Genomic DNA, 21,626 nt, shown 5'->3' with positions numbered 1-21,626 from the left:
GACACCAAGGTCTCGCTGCACCTCCCCCTTACCTAACCTAACACCATTGAGATAATAATCTGCCTCCTTGTTTCTGCCACCAAAGTGGATAACCTCACATTTCTCTATATTATATTGCATCTGCCGCGCATCTGCCCACTCACTCAACCTGTCCAGGTCACCCTGCAACCTCCTAACATCCTCTTCACCGTTCACACTGCCACCCAGCTTTGTGTCATCTGCAAACTTGCTGATGTTACTTCTAATTCCCTCTTCCAAATCATTAATATATATGGTAAACAGTTGCGGCCCCAACACCGAGCCTTGCGGCATTCCACTCGCCACTGCCTGCCATTCTGAAAAGGACCCGTTTACTCCTACTCTTCGCTTCCTGTCTGCCAACCAATTCTCTATCCTTGTCAACACCCTACCCCCGACACCATGTGTTCTAATTTTGCTCACCAATCTCCCGTGTGGGACCTTATCAAAGGCTTTCTGAAAGTCTAGATACACTACATCCACTGGCTCCCCTTCATCCATTTTACTTGTCACATCCTCAAAAAATTCCAGAAGATTAGTCAAGCATGATTTCCCTTTCATAAATCCATGCTGACCTGGACTTGTCATTTTACTGCTATCCAAAAGCACCGTTATTACCTCTTTAATAATTGACTCCAGCATCTTCCCCACCACCGATGTCAGACTAGCTGGTCTGTAATTCCCCGTTTTCTCTCTCTCGCTCCTTTCGTGAAAAGTCCATATCCCTCCAAACCTGTCCTAGCCATGTACCTGTCTAACTGTTTCATAAACGTTGGGATGGTCCCAGCCTCAACGACCTCCTCTGGCAGCTTGTTCCATACACCCACTACCCTTTGTGTGAAAAAGTTACCCCTCAGATTCCTATTAAATCTTTTCCCCCCTTCACCTTAAACCTATGCCCTCTGGCCCTCGATTCACCTACTCTTATTCCTCTCTTGATTACACACCTCTACGAGATCACCCCTCATCCTCCTGTGCTTCAAGGAATAGAGTCCCAGCCTACTCAACCTCCCCCGGTAGCTCAGACATTCTCGTCCTAGCAACATCCTCGGAAATCTTGTCTGTACCCTTTCCAGCTTGATAGTACTTAGTTGTGGGAGTGCAGCAAAGTACTGCACGACTGGTTTCTATTTTGGAAGGTTTGTTGCATGAGGAGCAGTTGAACAATCGTGCCTATATTTAGAGAAGGGTCTGAAGAAGGGTCTCGACCCGAAACGTCACCCATTCCTTTTCTCCAGAGATGCTGCCTGACCCACTAAGTTACTCCAACATTTTGTGTCTATCTTCGGAGTAAACAAGCATCTGCAGTTCATTCCTACACATTGTGCCTTATATTTGTTAGAGTTTAGATGAATAAGAGGTAACCTCACTGAAAAAAATGATGTTTCCACTGGTGGGAGAGTCTGGGACTAGAGGTCATAGCCTCAGAATTAAAGGGCGCTCTTTTAGAAAGGAGGTGAGGAGGAACTTATTTAGTCAGGGGGTAGTTAATCTGTGGAACTCATTGCCACAGAGGGCTGTGGAGGCCAAGTCAGTGAATATTTTTAAGGCAGAGATAGGCAAATTCTTGATTAGCATGCGTGTCAAGGATTATGGGGAGAAGGCAGGAAAATGGGATTAGGAGGCAGAGATCAGCCATGATTGAATGGCGGAGTGGACTCGATGGGCCGAATGGCCTAATTCTACTCCTGTAACTTGTGAACTTGTGAAAATAGAAGAGTCGAGAGCATTTAATTGTCATAATTACTGGAGATTCTTACTTGCAGCAGCATAACTGGTCTGTAAACATAGTAGGCGTGGAACCAATGTTTCCTGTGGCCAAGGTGCCTGGAACAAGGTGCCACTTCTCAAAATAAGAGGTTGGGCCTACAGAATTGAGATGACATTTATTTATTTACCCACAACTATCGAGACGGTCAAAGGGGTGATGGTAAAGTTGCAGATGAAGACCCTCTTAGCAAGGGTGCAGCTTTTGGTCAGCTGCAGATACGTACAGTACCTACCACAGGTACTTTTATTTTCTTCAAACAGGATTTCTACGCTTCTCGGAGCGCTCACGTTGACCAAATTGTTTGTGTTTTTTCACTTCAGAAGTCGCGGAGTAGCTTGAGTTTGGAAGCGTACACCACAGAACAAAAGAAGAAAGTGTGTCAATGTTTAACGGAATACATTGCCAAGCAGAGGCACGACCAATGCTCAGCAGTCACTGACACAATGAACAAGGTAGGAATCTTCCCTTGCGTGAGTGTGAGGTGATAATGGAATCTTACAGCATTCACTATGTTTGTATGTCAAAATTAGGTGATGCAATATTAATTAATCTTACTTCCATTTTTTGGGGTTAACTGCAAATTCTAAGTTTGTGACTGGGGTGCTCTTTCTGTTATCTCGTAGCATTGTAACTTTGTAAGAATTGTGAACAGCAACAAATGATGCCATCACTAACTGAAAGGCTTATAATGACAAAGAGGACTCATTCCAGGAAAATAATGGTGTTATTTTAATTACTTATTGCTATGCTAAAAAACACCTTCAAAACAAGCCTGGGTTTTGAAATATATTTTTTTTCCGACTGGTAGCACAACATATTTTTCTATCTTTTAATGGCCTTGCTAAACTTTGAAATTCTTGTTAAAACAGTGTCATGTACGCATTTTCCAGAAAACTGCAATTAGAGTACAAATGTAACATCAGTTCCATGCAGAGTCTTGGATGCAGATGGCAGTGTGTATTCCTGCCGCCACTTTGATATTGTTTCACTGTTTCCGATAACACAGAGAATTAGCTTTGTCCTTTTGGAATGTCTGCAGTTCAGATATCTAAATACAGGATTATCCCTATTACTCTTTTGTGAGCCCTCTTTACTGTACGAATGTAGTAGTGTGTAGGATAGTGTTGGTGCACGAGGTGATCGCTGGTCGGCACGGTTTCGGTGGGCCGAAAGGCCTGTTTCCGCTCCGTGTCTCTCGAGTCTAAAGAAAGTCTGTAGTAATGCGGCTTTTGTGGTGGGTGAACTTTAGAGGATGAATGGTGGCCATTCACTTTAAACCAGTTCCAAAATTTGGAAGCATAGCAGTTCCAATTTTACCCCCAGGAGGATAAAATCAAAATGGCTGCAATTCCAAGTCCAATTCTGTTCTATTCCTACTATTTTTCTGTTTAGTGTCCTCCTCTTCGTCGACTAACTAATGGCCAGCACTGGTGTTATTTTTCATTTCATGGTGGCTGTAAATGCTCGGTTAGAATATAATTTAAAAATACCAAACAAGATGTGTTGCAATGGCAAAAGGTATTGAAAGTGTGCACCACCAGACTCAGGAACAGCTTCTTAAGCTTCTGTTATTAAGCTTCTGAACAGTCCTTCCAAAAGCGAGTGGACTGCATGATTCACCTCTACCTTATTGTGGACTTTGGACGTTGTCTATGGAACTGATGCACTACAATGCTGAGAACCGTATTCTGCACTCTGTATCTTCCCATTCGTTCTACCTATTGCGCTTGAGTTTGATTTCATTGTATTTATGTAGAGTCAAGAGGATAGTATTATGTATAGTATTATCTGATCGGTTTGAATGGCATGCAAAACAAAGCTTTTCACTGTACCTCGGTACACGTGATAATAATAAACCTGAAGGTAAACCTAATTTCAGGGCGGCACGGTGGCACAGCGTTAGTGTTGCTGCCTTACAGCGCCAGAGACCCAGGTTCGATCCTGACTTCGGGTGCTGTCTGTACGGAGTTTGTACATTCTCCCTGTGGCTATGTAAGTTTTCGCCAGGTGCTCCGGCTCCCTCCCACATTCCAAATAATAATGTGCGGCACGGTGGCGCAGCGGTAGAGTTGATGCCTTACAGCGAATGCAGCGCCGGAGACTCAGGTTCGATCCTGACTACGGGCGCTGTCTGTACGGAGTTTGTACGTTCTCCCCGTGACCTGCGTGGGTTTTCTCTGAGATCTTCGGTTTCCTCCCACAGTCCAAAGACGTACAGATTTGTAGGTTAATTGGCTGGGCAAATGTAAAAATTGTCCCTAGTGGGTGTAGGATAGTGTTAATGTGTGGGGATCGCTGGGCGGCGCGGACCCATTGGGCCGAAGGGTCTGTTTCTGCGCTGTATCTCTAAATCTAAAAATCTAAAAAAAAATTGTACAGGTTTGTAGGTTAATTGGCTTTGGTAAAATTATAAATTGCCCCTAGTGTGTCGGATAGTGCCAGTGTATGTGGTGATCGTTGGTCGGACCGGACTCGGTGGGACAAAGGACCTATTTCTGAGCTGAGCGATATCTTTCTTTCTGGAGCCTGTGTCTACCTTTTACCTGCCAAGCCTTGTCCTGCCTCTCCTCTCTCACAGCTTTCTTCCTCCCAACTACTATCAGTCTGAAGAAAGCTCCCAATCTGAAATGTCACCAATGAGAGACACAAAGAGCTGGAGTAATTCCATGGGTCAGGCAGCATCTCTGGAGAAAAGGAATAGGTGACATTTCGGGTCGGAACTCTTCTTCAGACTGAAATGTAGAGAAGGCCAGAACAAAACAGGGCTGGCAACGGATAACCTCTTTTCCCCGTTTTGTTCTCGTCTTCTCTATCTTTCATTCCAAAGAAGAGTTCCGACCCGAAACGTCACCTACTCCTTTCCTCCAAAGATGCTGCCTGACACGTTGAGTTACTCCAGCATTTTGGGTCTTATCTTCAGCTTAAATCAGCATCTTGCTGTTCCTTCCTACACGAAATGTCACCTATCCATGTTCCCCAGAGATGGCTGCCTGACCTGCGGAATTACACCAGCACCTGGCGTGCTTTATCATATATATACAGCCGGAAACAGGCCTTTTCGGCCCACCAAGTCCGTGCCGCCCAGTGATCCCCGTACATTAACACTATCCTACACCCACTAGGGACAATTTTTACATTTACCCAGCCAATTAACCTACATACCTGTACGTCTTTGGAGTGTGGGAGGAAACCGAAGATCTCAGAGAAAACCCACGCAGGTCACGGGGAGAACGTACAAACTCCTTACAGTGCAGCACCCGTAGTCAGGATCGAACCTGAGTCTCCGGCGCTGCATTCGCTGTAAAGCAGCAACTCTACCGCTGCGCTACCGTGCCGCCCTTGGAGCAATCTCGAGCTTAAGGGTCAAGAGAGGATAATCTGGGCCCCTTCGGAAGCAAAAGTGTGTAACATTGCAAGTGAAAGTAAGGATTTGGCAACCAACGCATAATTGCTTAGTGTCAGATTACACAGCTGAGGAAGAGAGTAAAATATTTGGCATGCAAGGGAATCCAGTCAATTAATGATGGCACTCACTCGCAAGAAAACTATTCAAAACAATAATACCATTAAGCACTAACAAATCCTCAGGAGTTGATGGTTTCTACACTAGGGCTTTAAAGGATGTAGCCGAGAAAATTATTTCCATAGTTATAGTTTTCCAAAGTTCTCTTGATTTGGCATGCCGACAAATTATGGTAGAAACAAAATGCTCAGAGGTAATATAAACCAGTGATCAAAAAGGAATAAAAAGAACAGAAAAATCTGTTCATGAGCATAGTTTGTTGATAGTGGCAAGACAAATTGAGAAAAGTGTTTGCAAAAGCAGAAGGGGACATCATGGGGATTATAAACACAAGCCAGAGCACAAAGTCACGATGGACCTTTCAAAAATGCTGGTTTGGCCACAGCAAGAATATCGCATCTAGTCCTGCCCAAGGTTTGTAAAGATCTGTTTACTTTAGAGATACAGCGCAGAAACATGCCCTTCGGCCCACGAAGTCCGCACCGACCAACAATCCCCGCACACTAACACTATCTACACACACTAGGGACAATTTTTACATTTACACCAAGCCAATTTACCTACAAGTCTGTACACAATCAGTGTGGAGGAAACTGAAGATCTCGGAGAAAACACATGCAGGTCACGGGGAGAACGTACAAACTCCGTACAGACAGCACCCGTAGTCGGAATCGAACTCGGGTCTCTGGCGCTGTAAGACAGTAACTCTACCGCTGCGCCACCGTGCTGCCCTTTGGAGCGGTTGCGGGCGGGATTTTGCAGACCCTACAAAATGATTGCAGGGTGAAGACTTCAGTGACGTAGAGCAATGGAAAAGTTGAGTTCAATGGTCAAACAGTAGGTCGGCACGGTGGCACAGCGGTAGACTTGCTGCCTTACATCGCTTGCAGCGCAGGGGAACTGGGTTCGATCCCGACTACGGGCGCCGTCTGTACGGAGTTTGTACGTTCTCCCCGTGACCTGCGTGTTTTTTCTCCGAGAACTTTGGTTTCCTCCCACACTCCAAAAACGTACAGATGTGCAGGTTAATTGGTTTGGCAAATGTAAAAGATTTCCCTAATGTGTGTAGGATAGTGTTAGTGTGCGGGGATCGCTGGTCGGCGCGGACCCGGTGGGCCGAAGGGCCTGTTTCCGCGCTGTATCTCTAAACTCCAAAGAGTTTTATGGTGCTTTAGTTGCCACATTTGCAACTACACAATGAAATTCTTTCTGCATATATTACACATGCAGGCACCGCCATTATTGGCACCGTTATTCAAAGTCCATTGTCCGGTCGGCCCGCGTAAGACATCCGAACTCGCACTCAATTCCACTTTCATCGATTTTATTTTCTTCCTAATCACATCCAGGTCCTTTTGAATAACATTTTCTGATCACCAACTATTTAAAACGTTCTCGGTATTTCTATTTTTCTGCTGATTCTGTGAAACGTCCCTTCGGACTGGAAAATTTCACCTTTCAATAACATCCTCATTTAAGGAAGGTGTGGGAGGAATTTTATACAAAAACAGAAAATGCCCGAGAAACTCAGCAGGCCCCAGGCGACACACGTGGAAAGAAAAACAGTTCACGTTTTGTCAGACGGGTTCGGATTTCCAGCATCCACTACTTTTTGATTTTCACTGGGAGCTCATACATCTGTTGTAGGAAGTTGGAATCTGCAAAAATGTGACTAAGTAGGAGGAAAATTTATAGTATCAGAGCCAATATAAATGTATCCAGTTCATGACCAACAAACTTAACTGAACTTGCTGAGGATGTAGCAATGTAATAGACATCTGTACACGTATATAAACCTAGATTAGTTTAATTTAGAGACACAGCGTGGGAACAGATCCGCCAGCCCACCAAGTCCACATCGACCATCGATCACCCGTACACTAGTGCTATGTTATCCCACTTTCCCCATCCCACACACAAGGGCCATTTCACAGAAGCTGATTAACCTGCAAGCCGGCATGGTGGCGCAGCGGTAGAGTTGCTGCCTTACAGCGAATGCAGCGCCGGAGACTCAGATTCGATCCTGACTACGGGCGCCATCTGTACGGAGTTTGTACGTTCTCCCCGTGACCTGCGTGGGTTTTCTCCGAGATCTTCGGTTTCCTCCCACACTCCAAAGACGTACAGGTACGTGGGTTAATTGGCTTGGTAAATGTAAAAACTGTCCGTAGTGGGTATAGGATAGCGTTAATGTGCGGGGATCGCTGGGCGGCGCGGACCCGGTGGGCCGAAGGGCCTGTTTCTGCGCTGTATCTCTAAATCTAAAATCTAAAAACCCCACACGTCTTTGGAATGTGGGAGGAAACCGGGTGCACCCGGAGAAAACCCACACGGTGACAGGGAGAATGTACAAACTCCACACAGACAGCATCCGTAGTCATTGCATTCGAGTCTCTAGTGCTGTGAACCAGCAACTCAACCGCTGTACCACTACGCTGGCCGTAATCACGCTGCGAAGAATGGACTGTTGTTGCATCAGAAGTCTCTGTGCTGGAACCACAACACCTTTGATTTTTATATTTATATTAATGAAAATACAAAACCATAATTCAAGTTTGCTGTTGAAATAAATGTTTACGCTATTGTACATCGTGTAGATAAGATCGCAATTGTACAAAGGAAATGTGCAAAGGACAAATGTTTAAATGAGAGGAGAAAGGTTTGATAGGAACCTGAGGGGCAACGTTTTCACCCAGGGGGTGGTGGCTATATGGAACGAGCTGCCAGTGGATGTTGGTCAGCATTGGGCAGGTTGGGCTGAAGGACCTGTCTCCATGCGTATGATTATGCTCATGACAACTTTTTCATTCAGAGGGTGTTGGGTATGAGGAACAAGACGGCAGTAGAGGTAGTTGAGGCAGGTACTAAAACAACATTTCAAAGACACGTCAGGCATATGGATAGGAAAGGTTTAGAGGGACATTGGCCAAATGGGACCAGCTTAGATGGGGCATCTTGGTTGGCGTGGGCGAGTTTGGCTTAAATGTGAGCTAAAAATGTTTTGAACCAACTGCAAGAAAGATATGTGTAGGGAGGAACTGCAGGTGCTGGTTTAAACCGAAGATTGGCAAAAAAAAGCTGGAGTAACTCAACGGGTCAGACAGCATCTCTGGAGAAATGTCTGAAGAAGGGTCTTGACCCGAAACGTCACCTATTCCTTTTCTCCAGAGATGCTGTCTGACCCGCTGAGTTACTCCAGCATTTTGTGTCTATCTTCAGAAAGATATGAGAGATTTAGAAGGTCCGTGTACATAAATATGGTTCCATGGTTCCACCAAGACACAGCACAGAACGCCACAAGAGATCCTTTTACGATACGATAAGATGGGAACTTTATCCCATGAGGGAAATTGATCTGCCAACAGTAAAAAAAACACAAAATACATGAGGCTGCGGTTATCAAAATGTACTACCTTTCTGTCGTGGGGTAGACTGACTCACCTTCCTCTTACCCCCACTCCCCTCCCCGCCCCTTCATGTATAATCATGTATCTTGTGTTTTTTATGACTTGGCAGACCAATTTCCCTCCTGGGATAAATAAAGTTCTACTGTATCGTATCGTAATATGGTATACATGGCATGATCAAGTAAAAATATAATTTAAAAGGCTGTTCAAATGTTAGCCCTTGTAAATGTTAGCCCTTCCAGAGTACCGGTGCCCCAAGGTTCAAATGCGAGGCACTGATTTTTATTCAGCACTGTGGGTTTGACAGATTAATTTCTTTTTTCCAGAGTAAAATGTGTTAACTATTTGTGAACTGTTGATCTTCAATATTGGCCTGATCTCCAGTTCCCTCTTCAATGTCCTCTCTGCTCCGGCCCCTTCACCCTTGCCACTGCCCCATAGCAAAGACAAGCCCTTGATATTGCTCCTTGATATTGCTCCTTGATATTACTCCACCCCCACCCCTTAACACAGCATAGATGATCGTACCTACGCTTCCCCTTTACAGTTTAAGCTTCCCTGCCCACCCCTAGCACCCCAGTACAAACTCTGCTAGTCCTAACTATTAGGAAGATATGCACTGCTCACTCACATAGCAGCTGTACTGCTGAACTAAGCCTGTGATTTAGACCATGTTTTAACCCAGACTCGCTACCACAGCTACGTGTGTTTTCTCGGTGCTTGCCTGCTGCTCCACTGTCTTTAGGTGCGCTGGAATTACTGGGCCCATATCTTTAGAGAGGATTTATTGGTCTTGGGAGTACAGCATAGATGTATCAGAATACTAGTTTGATTTCAAAGCTCGATCTCGATCAGTCTGAAGAAATAGTCTCGACCCGAAACGTCACCCATTCCTTCTCTCCTGAGATGCTGCCTGACCCGTTGAGTTACTCCAGCATTTTGTGATAACTCGATTTCAAAGATTAGCTTGCAATCAATCACGTAATCTTGATGGACACGACGTGCTGGGGTAACTCAGCGGGCCAGGCAGCATCTCTGGAGAAAAAGCACAGGCAGAGAGAGACAGAACCCTTCATTTCATTATTTTTTCAGCAAGTGTTTTTTGCCAGTTGGTCTATTCACCTCACAGATCCTAACGTTGCATCAGTTGGTCATCAATCCTGTCCAAACTTTGGGAGCGGAGCGTGAGGGAGGGAAACAGGTAAGTGGAAACTGCTGTGCAAATGCAGATGCCATGGGCCACGTGGCTTCACATAATGAAAGACAAAGTGCTGGAGTAACTCAAGTATAAGAAAATAACTGCAGATGCTGGTACAAATCGATTTATTCACAAAATGCTGGAGTAACTCAGCAGGTCAGGCAGCATCTCGGGAGAGAAGGAATGGGTGACGTTTCGGGTCGGGACCCTTCTTCAGACCAAAGATACTAGAGGAGCAAGATGAACCACTCCGTCGAAATCGCCTGTACTGAAGTGTACTACGCAAAGGAGCAGAACGTCGGCCATTTTAGTAAGCAAAACCCGCCGTTCGCTATGCCTCTCGCAGTGTAATCAGTGTTGTGGGGGAACAGTGTGTGTGATGATACCATAAAAATGCAGAATATATCTCATCTATCAATTCACAGATTATTGTTATTTATCTTTTAAAATGTTTCTGCAAGTTTCTGCCTACTAAAATGGCGCCATGGCATTAGTACGGTTTTTAGGGTCGAGTGGTCCATCTTGCTCTGCTCTATTATCTTTGCTTCAGACTGTGAGTAGGTAGTGGGGGGGGGGAGGGGGTGTGGAGATGAAGAGCTGGAGGTGTGAAAAGACCACATCCATTCAGGGCCGGCAGCAGAGGGCGTCAGGCAGGGTGGTGCCCTGGTAGGCCCATTGTTGTCTCGGGAAGGTGGGATCTCAAGAGGGATGCAATGTGGTGAACTGTGGAACTGGATAAATGACTAGGGTGGAAGAAGGGGGCAAGAATGGGGGGGAGAATTAGTAGAAGTTACTTAAAATTAGAGAATTCAACATACATATCGCTGGGTTCCAAGCTGCCCAACGTGTCCAACTTCTTAATAATCGTATACGTTTCGATAAGGTCCCCTCTCATCCTTCTAAATTCCAAGCAGCAAATACGAGGTGCTATTCCTCCAGTTTGTGTGTGGCCTCACTCTGGCAATGGAGGAGGCCCAGGACAGAAAGGTCAGTGTGGGAGTGGGAAGGGGAGTTGAAATAGATGGCAACCGGGAAATCCTGCAGGCCTCGCGGAGCGGGCGCGGGTGTTCGGCGAAACGCTCTACGTTTGGCCTCGCCGATGAACAGCAAGACGAGGAGCTCCCATGGGACTGCAGTTTAAAGAAAACTTCACACTGCAACTGTCTTTGTTGTGCTCGATCCAGGAACGATTATAGCTGGCACCAAGCCCTTGCTTTCCTGTGTCTTTGTCATCCTGTTCCAGAAGAGCGTTTTTTTAAAAAAAAGATCAAATACCTTCTGCGGCTGGAAGCTGACAAGCAGATCTGACTGGGGAAAAGAAAACAAGAATAAAAAAAGATGTTAGGATCTTCAAAACTAATCTTTCAGTGGATGAATGAATTCAGCTGAGGCTTACGAAGCATTGCAACTGGATATCAAGGCCATGAAAGGACGAGCGAGAGAATAGAGTGGGGCTAGGACTGATTTAATGAAGCAGATAAGAATAAATAATAAATTGTATGGATGTGGCTGGTGAATTTAGTTCACATGTGTCAAGAACACCAAAGAAGTGAAGGGAATTGTGAAGCTAGAGAAAGGAATGTCGGTGGAAGAGGAGGGGGGGGAGGGAGGTGGGTGCTGGTCCAGTTGGGTCACAGGAGAAGGGTGGGAGGGCGGGGGGGGTATAGGGGGAGAAAGAATGCCCTTCATAACAAAACAAAACCTTCCTGAAAGTAACACTGCAATACGTTCTAACTCGATAATTTAAAAGTCTGAAGAAGGGTCTCGACCCGAAACGTCGCCCATTCCTTCTCTCCTGAGATGCTGCCTGACCTGCTGAGTTACTCCAGCATTTTGTGAATAAATACCTTCGATTTGTACCAGCATCTGCAGTTGTTTCCTTACACTAAAAGTAAAACGTGATGACTTATTTTTTTAGATTTGATGAGAAATCAAAGCAAATGCAGGAAAAAATCCATCCAACCCCATTCATGATAAATGCACAATATATGGTTAAACACTCAGCACTTTGGGAAAGAGAACCAGAGACAATGTTAAGGACATCGATCGTTTGTCAGACCTTTTGCCAATTAATTCACATCAAGTGAACAAGCGAATCTCTGTGCAGCAGATTATGTGTGCAGCAGGGATGCACTCAAGGTCTGATCTCAATCCCAATGATTCAAGGATACTTTGTTGTGGCATGGAGCTAGGTCCAGTGAAATGCTTTATTGTGCATGCAACCCGGTGAAATCATACAGCAGACCTCACCTCAGCAGTATACGAGTCGCCAAGTTTCTGCCGCCGACTAAACTACATAAATTCTCTCACTCTCCACGGCCCCCCCTCCCTCTCCACGGCCCCCCTCCCTCTCCATGGCCCTCCTCCCTCTCCACGGCCCCCCTCCCTCTCCACGGCCCCCCTCTCCCTCTCCACGACCCCCCTCCCTCTCCACGGCCCCCCTCCCTCTCCACTGCCCCCCTCCCTCTCCACTGCCCCCCTCCCTCTCCACGGCCCTCCTCCCTCTCCACGGTCCCCCTCCATCGCCACGGCCCCCCTCCCTCTCCACGATCCCCCCTCCCTCTCCACGGTCCCCCTCCCTCTCCACGGTCCCCCTCCCTCTCCACGGCCCCTCCTCCCTCTCCACGGCCCCCCTCCCTCTCCACGGCCCCCCTCCCTCTCCACGACCCCCCTCCCTCTCCACGGCCCCCCTCCCTCTCCACGGCCCCCCTCCCTCTCCACGCCCCCCCCTTGCTCTCCATGGCCCCCCTCACTCTCCATGGCCCCCCTCCCTCCATGGGTCCCTCGCTCTCCATGGGTCCCTCGCTCTCCATGGCCCCCCTCACTCTCCATGGGTCCCTCACTCTCCATGGGTCCCTCACTCTCCATGGGTCCCTCACTCTCCATGGCCCCCCTCACTCTCCATGGGTCCCTCACTCTCCATGGCCCCCCTCACTCTCCATGGCCCCCCTCACTCTCCATGGCCCCCCTCACTCTCCATGGCCCCCCTCGCTCTCCATGGGCCCCCTCGCTCTCATTGGGTCCCTCGCTCTCCATGGCCCCCCTCACTCTCCATGGGTCCCTCACTCTCCATGGCCCCTCTCACTCTCCATGGCCCCCCTCACTCTCCATGGCCCCCCTCACTCTCCATGGGTCCCTCACTCTCCATGGGTCCCTCACTCTCCATGGCCCCCCTCACTCTCCATGGGTCCCTCAATCTCCATGGGTCCCTCACTCTCCATGGCCCCCCTCACTCTCCATGGGTCCCTCACTCTTCATGGGCCCCCTCGCTCTCCATGGGTCCCTCGCTCTCCATGGGTCCCTCACTCTCCATGGCCCCCCTCACTCTCCATGGGTCCCTCACTCTCCATGGGTCCCTCACTCTCCATGGGTCCCTCACTCTCCATGGGTCCCTCACTCTCCATGGGTCCCTCATTCTTCATGGGCCCCCTCGCTCTCCATGGGTCCCTCACTCTCCATGGGTCCCTCACTCTCCATGGGTCCCTCACTCTCCATGGGCCCCCTCGCTCTCCATGGGTCCCTCACTCTCCATGGGTCCCTCACTCTCCATGGGTCCCTCACTCTCCATGGCCCCCCTCACTCTCCATGGGTCCCTCACTCTCCATGGCCCCCCTCACTCTCCATGGGTCCCTCACTCTCCATGGGTCCCTCACTCTCCATGGGCCCCCTCGCTCTCCATGGGTCCCTCACTCTCCATGGGTCCCTCACTCTCCATGGGCCCCCTCGCTCTCCATGGGTCCCTCACTCTCCATGGGCCCCCTCGCTCTCCATGGGTCCCTCACTCTCCATGGGTCCCTCACTCTCCATGGCCCCCTCACTCTCCATGGCCCCCCTCACTCTCCATGGGTCCCTCACTGTCCATGGCCCCCCTCACTCTCCATGGGTCCCTCACTCTCCATGGGTCACTCACTCTCCATGGGCCCCCTCGCTCTCCATGGGTCCCTTACTCTCCATGGGTCCCTCACTCTTCATGGGCCCGCTCGCTCTCCATGGGTCCCTCACTCTCCATGGGTCCCTCACTCTCCATGGCCCCCCTCACTCTCCATGGCCCCCCTCACTCTCCATGGGTCCCTCACTCTCCATGGGTCCCTCACTCTCCATGGCCCCCTCACTCTCCATGGGTCCCTCACTCTCCATGGGCCCCCTCGCTCTCCATGGGTCCCTCACTCTCCATGGGTCCCTCACTCTCCATGGCCCCCCTCACTCTCCATGGGTCCCTCACTCTCCATGGCCCCCCTCGCTCTCCATGGGTCCCTCACTCTCCATGGGTCCCTCACTCTCCATGGGTCCCTCACTCTCCATGGCCCCCTCACTCTCCATGGCCCCCCTCACTCTCCATGGGTCCCTCACTGTCCATGGCCCCCCTCACTCTCCATGGGTCCCTCACTCTCCATGGGTCACTCACTCTCCATGGGCCCCCTCGCTCTCCATGGGTCCCTTACTCTCCATGGGTCCCTCACTCTTCATGGGCCCGCTCGCTCTCCATGGGTCCCTCACTCTCCATGGGTCCCTCACTCTCCATGGCCCCCCTCACTCTCCATGGCCCCCCTCACTCTCCATGGGTCCCTCACTCTCCATGGGTCCCTCACTCTCCATGGCCCCCTCACTCTCCATGGGTCCCTCACTCTCCATGGGCCCCCTCGCTCTCCATGGGTCCCTCACTCTCCATGGGTCCCTCACTCTCCATGGCCCCCCTCACTCTCCATGGGTCCCTCACTCTCCATGGCCCCCCTCGCTCTCCATGGGTCCCTCACTCTCCATGGGTCCCTCACTCTCCATGGCTCCCTCGCTCTCCATGGGTCCCTCACTCTCCATGGGTCACTCACTCTCCATGGGCCCCCTCGCTCTCCATGGGTCCCTTACTCTCCATGGGTCCCTCACTCTCCATGGGCCCCCTCGCTCTCCATGGGTCCCTCACTCTCCATGGGTCCCTCACTCTCCATGGCCCCCCTCACTCTCCATGGCCCCCCTCACTCTCCATGGGTCCCTCACTCTCCATGGGTCCCTCACTCTCCATGGCCCCCCTCACTCTCCATGGGTCCCTCACTCTCCATGGGCCCCCTCGCTCTCCATGGGTCCCTCACTCTCCATGGGTCCCTCACTCTCCATGGGTCCCTCACTCTCCATGGCCCCCCTCACTCTCCATGGGTCCCTCACTCTCCATGGCCCCCCTCGCTCTCCATGGGTCCCTCACTCTCCATGGGTCCCTCACTCTCCATGGCCCCCCTCGCTCTCCATGGGTCCCTCGCTCTCCATGGCCCCCCTCACTCTCCATGGGTCCCTCACTCTCCATGGCCCCCCTCACTCTTCATGGGTCCCTCACTCTCCATAGGTCCCTCACTCTCCATGGGTCCCTCACTCTCCATGGGCCCCCTCGCTCTCCATGGGCGCCCTTGCTGTCGCCGGTCCCACCTACGCTCTCGGAGGTTGCTCTCGGCGGCCCTCCTCTCTCCTGGCCGTTGCTCGCGGGTCCCGTCGACCCCGGCGGCTCGGGGCCGAGTTGGGAGCCGGTGCTGGACAGGTCCAGTGAAATGCTTTATTGTGCATGCAACCTGGTGAAATCATACAGCAGACCTCACCTCAGCAGTATACGAGTCGCCATGTTTCTGCCGCCGACTAAACTACATAAATTCTCTCACTCTCCACGGCCCCCCCTCCCTCTCCACGGCCCCCCCTCCCTCTCCACGACCCCCCCCTCCCTCTCCACGGCCCCCCTCCCTCTCCACTGCCCCCCTCCCTCTCCACGGCCCTCCTCCCTCTCCACGGTCCCCCTCCATCTCCACGGCCCCCCTCCCTCTCCACGGCCCCCCTCCCTCTCCACGACCCCCCCTCCCTCTCCACGGTCCCCCTCCCTCTCCACGGCCCCTCCTCCCTCTCCACGGCCCCTCCTCCCTCTCCACGGCCCCCTCCCTCTCCACGGCCCCCCTCCCTCTCCAAGGACCCCCCTCCCTCTCCACGGCCCCCCTCCCTCTCCACGCCCCCCCCCTTGCTCTCCATGGCCCCCCTCACTCTCCATGGCCCCCCTCCCTCCATGGGTCTCTCGCTCTCCATGGCCCCTCTCACTCTCCATGGGTCCCTCAATCTCCATGGGTCCCTCACTCTCCATGGGTCCCTCACTCTCCATTGGTCCCTCACTCTCCATGGCCCCCCTCACTCTCCATGGGCCCCCTCGCTCTCCATGGGTCCCTCACTCTCCATGGGTCCCTCACTCTCCATGGCCCCCCTCACTCTCCATGGCCCCCCTCACTCTCCATGGGTCCCTCACTCTCCATGGGTCCCTCACTCTCCATGGCCCCCCTCACTCTCCATGGGTCCCTCACTCTCAATGGGCCCCCTCGCTCTCCATGGGTCCCTCACTCTCCATGGGTCCCTCACTCTCCATGGGTCCCTCACTCTCCATGGCCCCCCTCGCTCTCCATGGGTCCCTCGCTCTCCATGGCCCCCCTCACTCTCCATGGGTCCCTCACTCTCCATGGCCCCCCTCACTCTTCATAGGTCCCTCACTCTCCATGGCCCCCCTCGCTCTCCATGGGTCCCTCGTTCTCCATGGCCCCCCTCACTCTCCATGGGTCCCTCACTCTCCATGGCCCCCCTCACTCTTCATTGGTTCCTTACTCTCCATAGGTCCCTCACTCTCCATGGGTCCCTCACTCTCCATGGGCCCCCTCGCTCTCCATGGGCGCCCTTGCTGTCGCCGGTCCCACCTACGCTCTCGGAGGTTGCTCTCTGCGGCCCTCCTCTCTCCTGGTCGTTGCTCGCGGGTCCCTTCGACCTCGGCGGCTCGGGGCCGAGTTGGGAGCCGGTGCTGGACAGGCCGGGCCCTCTGGGCGGGTCCCCCGTTCTCGGTGAGCAAGCCCTCGGCCTGCGGTGGTCTCACCGGGCCTGCCGGTGGTCTTGGCCACGGTGCGCCGGGGTATTCCCTGCGCGTGGCTCGGATAACAATCCCCAGACGGTTCTACAATTGAACCATGATGAATGATCTCACTGCCGTCAACACCTGCCTTTCAGAGCAATAGCACGGTTACCACACATGAGGACATTAGTCGTGAGTTCCAACCACACACATGCACGTCGGTTCTCTGTAAACCTCATACCTTTTTGCTCCCAGTACCTTTTATCCAGTTTCCTCTTGAAGGTAACAGTGGAAGCCACCTCCATTACATCAGCAGCAGTACACTCCAGGTTCCATGGGACATGGAAAAAAACAACACGAGAGCGGGCCCTTCGGCCCACTATGTGCCGAACATGATGTCAATAGACAATAGGCATTAGACAATAGGCATTAGACAATAGGTGCAGGAGTAGGCCATTCGGCCCTTCGGGCCAGCACCGCCATTCAATGTGATCATGGCTGATCATTCTCAATCAGTACCCCGTTCCTGCCTTCTCCCCATACCCCCTGACTCCGCTATCCTTAAGAGCTCTATCTAGCTCTCTCTTGAATGCATTCAGAGAATTGGCCTCCACTGCCTTCTGAGGCAGAGAATTCCACAGATTTACAACTCTCTGACTGAAAAAGTTTTTCCTCATCTCCGTTCTAAATGGCCAACCCCTTATTCTTAAACTGTGGCCCCTTGTTCTGGACTCCCCCAACATTGGGAACATGTTTCCTGCCTCTAACGTGTCCAACCCCTTAATAATCTTATACATTTCGATAAGATCCCCTCTCATCCTTCTAAATTCCAGTGTAATCAAGCCTAGTCGCTCCAGTCTTTCAACATATGACAGTCACGCCATTCCGGGAATTAACCTAGTAAACCTAGGCTGCACGCCCTCAACAGCAAGAATATCCTTCCTCAAATTTGGAGACCAAAACTCCACATAGTACTCCAGGTGCGGTCTCACTAGGGCCCTGTACAACTGCAGAAGGACCTCTTTGCTCCTATACTCAACTCCTCTTGTTATGAAGGCCAACATTCCATTGGCTTTCTTCACTGCCTGCTGTACCTGCATGCTTCCTTTCAGTGACTGATGCACTAGGACACCCAGATCTCGTTGTATGTCCCCTTTTCCTAACTTGACACCATTCAGATAATACTCTGCCTTCCTATTCCTACCACCAAATGCAACCATCACTTGTATACCTGCACATAATCCATATCCCTCCATTCTCTGCATATCCATGAACCTTTCCAAAAGTCTTTTAAATGCCACTAATGTAGTTGCTTCAACCATGGCATTCGGCAGCTCGTTCCGGGAACTCGCCAACGCCTGTTCAAATAAACTTGCCCCGCACGTCTCCTTTAAACTTTGCCCCTCTCACCTTAAAGCTAATGTCCTCTTAATTTGAGTGTACTTGTGTCAGGTCTCCCCACTACCTCCCGTGTTCCAGAGAAAACAATTCGAGTCTGTCCAGCCTCACCCTGCTGCGTGCGAACACTCCCTAATCCTGGCATCATTCGAACCACATTCTGGATTTTAAAAGAATTGCTCTTATCACTATCATTTATTTCTTTTTTGCATGTGACCTCAAGTCGATTTGACAAAGGCTTTTTGACTTATTTTCATCTCTGGCCTCAATTCCCCCATCTGCCAATCAACCCCCCCCCCCACCCCACCTCTCTCCCAGCTTTCTTCCTCCCACTGCAATCTGAGGAAGGGTCCTGACCCGAAACATCGCCTATCCATGTTCCCCAGAGATGCTGCTTGATCTGCTGTTACTCCAGTATTTTTTTTTTTTTTTTTGTAAACCTGCATCTGCAGTTCATTATTTTATATACTTAAGCTCCGCTCAACTTTCTGTAGAGGAAATAGTCCCAGTCTGCAAAAGGGTGCCGACTCAAAATATTGCCTATCCTTATTCTTCAGAGACGCTGTCTGCCCCGCTGAGTTACTCCAACAATTTGTGTCTTTTTCTTCTCAGTCTAATGCCTCTTTGTAACTAATCCCCGAGGCAGGGGAGCATTATCGTAAATCTCTTCAGCAACTTCACCAAAGCCTTCGCTTCCTTCTTATCGCAAGGTGACCAGAAATGAACACGGTTCTCCAGTTGCGGTCAGACCATGCTTCACACAGGTTCAGCGTGACCTCCCTCACGTATCCTTGTGTATCCCCAAAACCAGGGCGACCACCGGAGTAAACAGTCAACAAGGTCATCTGGTCAATGAACGGGAACAGTGAGAGGGTCAGAACGGAGGACAAAGGAACCTAGGCAGGAGGTGGGTAACGCAGCCGCAAGAGATCAAGTGCTGAGGGTCAGAATGGGCGTCACCTCCGCTCCCAGAGAGAGAAAAACCACAGCGGGGGAAAAAGAACAGAGACAACACGGGCGGCACGGTAGCGCAGCGGTAGAGTTGCTGCTTTACAGCGAATGCAGCGCCTGAGACTCAGGTTCGATCCTGACTACGGGCGCTGCACTGATAAGGAGTTTGTACGTTCTCCCCGTGACCTGCGTGGGTTTTCTCCGAGATCTTCGGTTTCCTCCCACACTCCAAAGACGTACAGGTATGTAGGTTAATTGGCTGGGTAAATGTAAAAAAAATTGTCCCTAGTGGGTGTAGGATAGTGTTAATGTACGGGGATCGCTGGGCGGCACGGACTTGGTGGGCCGAAAAGGCCTGTTTCCGGCTGTATATATATGATATGATATGATAACACTCCAAGCCAATATTACAGATGGACCACTGAAAAACACTGGGAAATCAAATGATCTGATGTTGTAGAGTTCAGTATTGAGCCCACTAGGCTGCGACGTTCCCAGGTGGGGATGTGGTGCTGTTCCTAGTCTAATGTGTTTCATAGAGTCTTTAGTTTAGTTTAGTTTCGGAGATACAGCGCGGAAGCAGGCCCTTCGGCCCACCGAGTCCGTGCCGACCAGCGATCCCATACCCTACTACACACACTGGGGACAATTTAGAAAAAAACATTTTTCCATGCCAATCTGCCTACATGCCTGCACGTCTTTGGAGTGTGGGAGGAAACCGAAGATCTCGGAGAAAACCCGCGCAGGTCACGGGGAGAACCTACAAACTCGGTTTAGACAGCACCTGTAGTCAGATGGAACCTGGGTCTCTGGTGCTGTAAGGCAGCAACTCTACCACTGCGCCACTGTGCCACCATGGAGTTATCGAGACATGGGGTTATGCAGCATAGAAACAGGCCCTTCAGCCCAACATCCATTCTGACCAAGATGCTTACCTAATTGAATCCATTTTTGACCAATATCCCTCTAAACCATTCCTATCCTTATACTTGTCCAAATATTTTTAACCCCTTTATGTACCCGCCTCTAATACCTCCTCTGACAGCTGGTTCTATATACCCACCAACCTCTGTGTGAAAAGCTTGCCTTTCAGATGCCTTTTAAATCTTTTCCCTCTCGCTTTAAACTTATTCCCCCGTAGTTTTAGACGTCGCATCCATTTCCCACGCCTCTGCTCTCAGCTCTTCCCTCGTGAACGGAGTAAACAGGTCCTTCAGCCCAAGGAGTTTGCACGTTCTCCCCGTGACCTGCGTGGGGTTTTCTCCGAGATCTTCGGTTTCCTCCCACTGGGTACTGGGTAAATGTAAAAATTGTCCCTAGTGGGTGTAGGATAGTGTTAATGTGCGGGGATCGCTGGGCGGCGCGGACTCGGTGGGCCGAAGGGCCTGTTTCCTTGCTGTATCTCTAAATCTACACAAATCTAAAAAAAACTTGTCCACACCGGCCAACATGTCCCATCTGCTCTAGTCCCATCTGGCTTCGTTTGGCCCATAATCCCTGTAAACCTATCCTATCCATGTACCCGCCGAAATGTTTGTTAAAAACTGCGATCGTACCTGCCCCATCGTCCTCCTCTGGCAGCTTGTTCCATACACCCTCCACCCTTTGTGTATAAAAAGTTGCCCCTCAGGTTCCTATTAAATCTCCCCCCCCCCCCCCTCCCCCCTCACCTTAAACCTACGCCCTCTGGTTCTTGTGAAGGAAGGAACTTCAGACTCTGAAGAAGGGTCTCGACCCGAATGGTCACCCATTCCTTCTATCCAGAGATGCTGCCTGAGTTACTCCAGACATTAGAATCAAAGTTTGTTAAAGCCACTGCTGCCGGTAAACAGTGGTGTAACAAGGATAAACAGTAGACTCGGTATTAGTACATAGAGCACTGCAGCACAGGCCCCTCGAGCACCAATGCTTCTGCTGAAGATGATGCCAAAGTAAATTGATCTCCCCTGCCTGCACGTAATCCATATCCCTCCAATCCCTTCATGTGCTTATCTAAAGCCCTCTTAAACGCCACTACTGTATCTGCCTACACCACCTCCCCCCCCCCCCCCCGGCAGCATGTTCCAGGCACCCACCCCCCCCCCCCCCCCCCGGCAGCATGTTCCAGGCACCCCCCCCCCCCCCTGGCAGCATGTTCCAGGCACCCACCCCCCCCCCCCCCCCCCCCGGCAGCATGTTCCAGGCACCCACCCCCCCCCCCGGCAGCATGTTCCAGGCACCCACCCCCCCCCCCCCCCCCCCCGGCAGCATGTTCCAGGCACCCACCCCCCCCCCCCCCTGGCAGCATGTTCCAGGCACCCACCCCCCCCCCCCCCCCCCCCCCCGGCAGCATGTTCCAGGCACCCACCCCCCCCCCCCCTCGGCAGCATGTTCCAGGCACCCACCCCCCCCCACCCCCGGCAGCATGTTCCAGGCACCCACCCCCCCCCCCCCCCGGCAGCATGTTCCAGGCACCCACCCCCCCCCCCTGGCAGCATGTTCCAGGCACCCACCCCCCCCCCCCCCGG

General features: G+C 51.2%; 1 protein-coding gene across 2 annotated transcripts in view; it reads left to right on the top strand.

Moving 5' to 3' along the window:
- The window catches only part of LOC144608223 (regulator of G-protein signaling 3-like), a 235,762-nt gene that overhangs the window by 129,213 nt on the left and 84,923 nt on the right, over window positions 1-21,626 (top strand). For both annotated transcript variants that reach the window (XM_078425800.1, XM_078425792.1), the window contains one exon: window positions 2,110-2,241. In XM_078425800.1, the coding sequence (XP_078281926.1) occupies window positions 2,110-2,241 (132 nt within the window). The remainder of the gene's footprint in view (window positions 1-2,109; window positions 2,242-21,626) is intronic.

This window comes from Rhinoraja longicauda, chromosome 31 (assembly GCF_053455715.1).
Source record: "Rhinoraja longicauda isolate Sanriku21f chromosome 31, sRhiLon1.1, whole genome shotgun sequence".
Classification (NCBI taxonomy): domain Eukaryota; kingdom Metazoa; phylum Chordata; class Chondrichthyes; order Rajiformes; family Arhynchobatidae; genus Rhinoraja; species Rhinoraja longicauda.
Note: the sequence above shows the minus strand (reverse complement) of the source record. Positions and strands in the feature narration are given on the sequence as shown.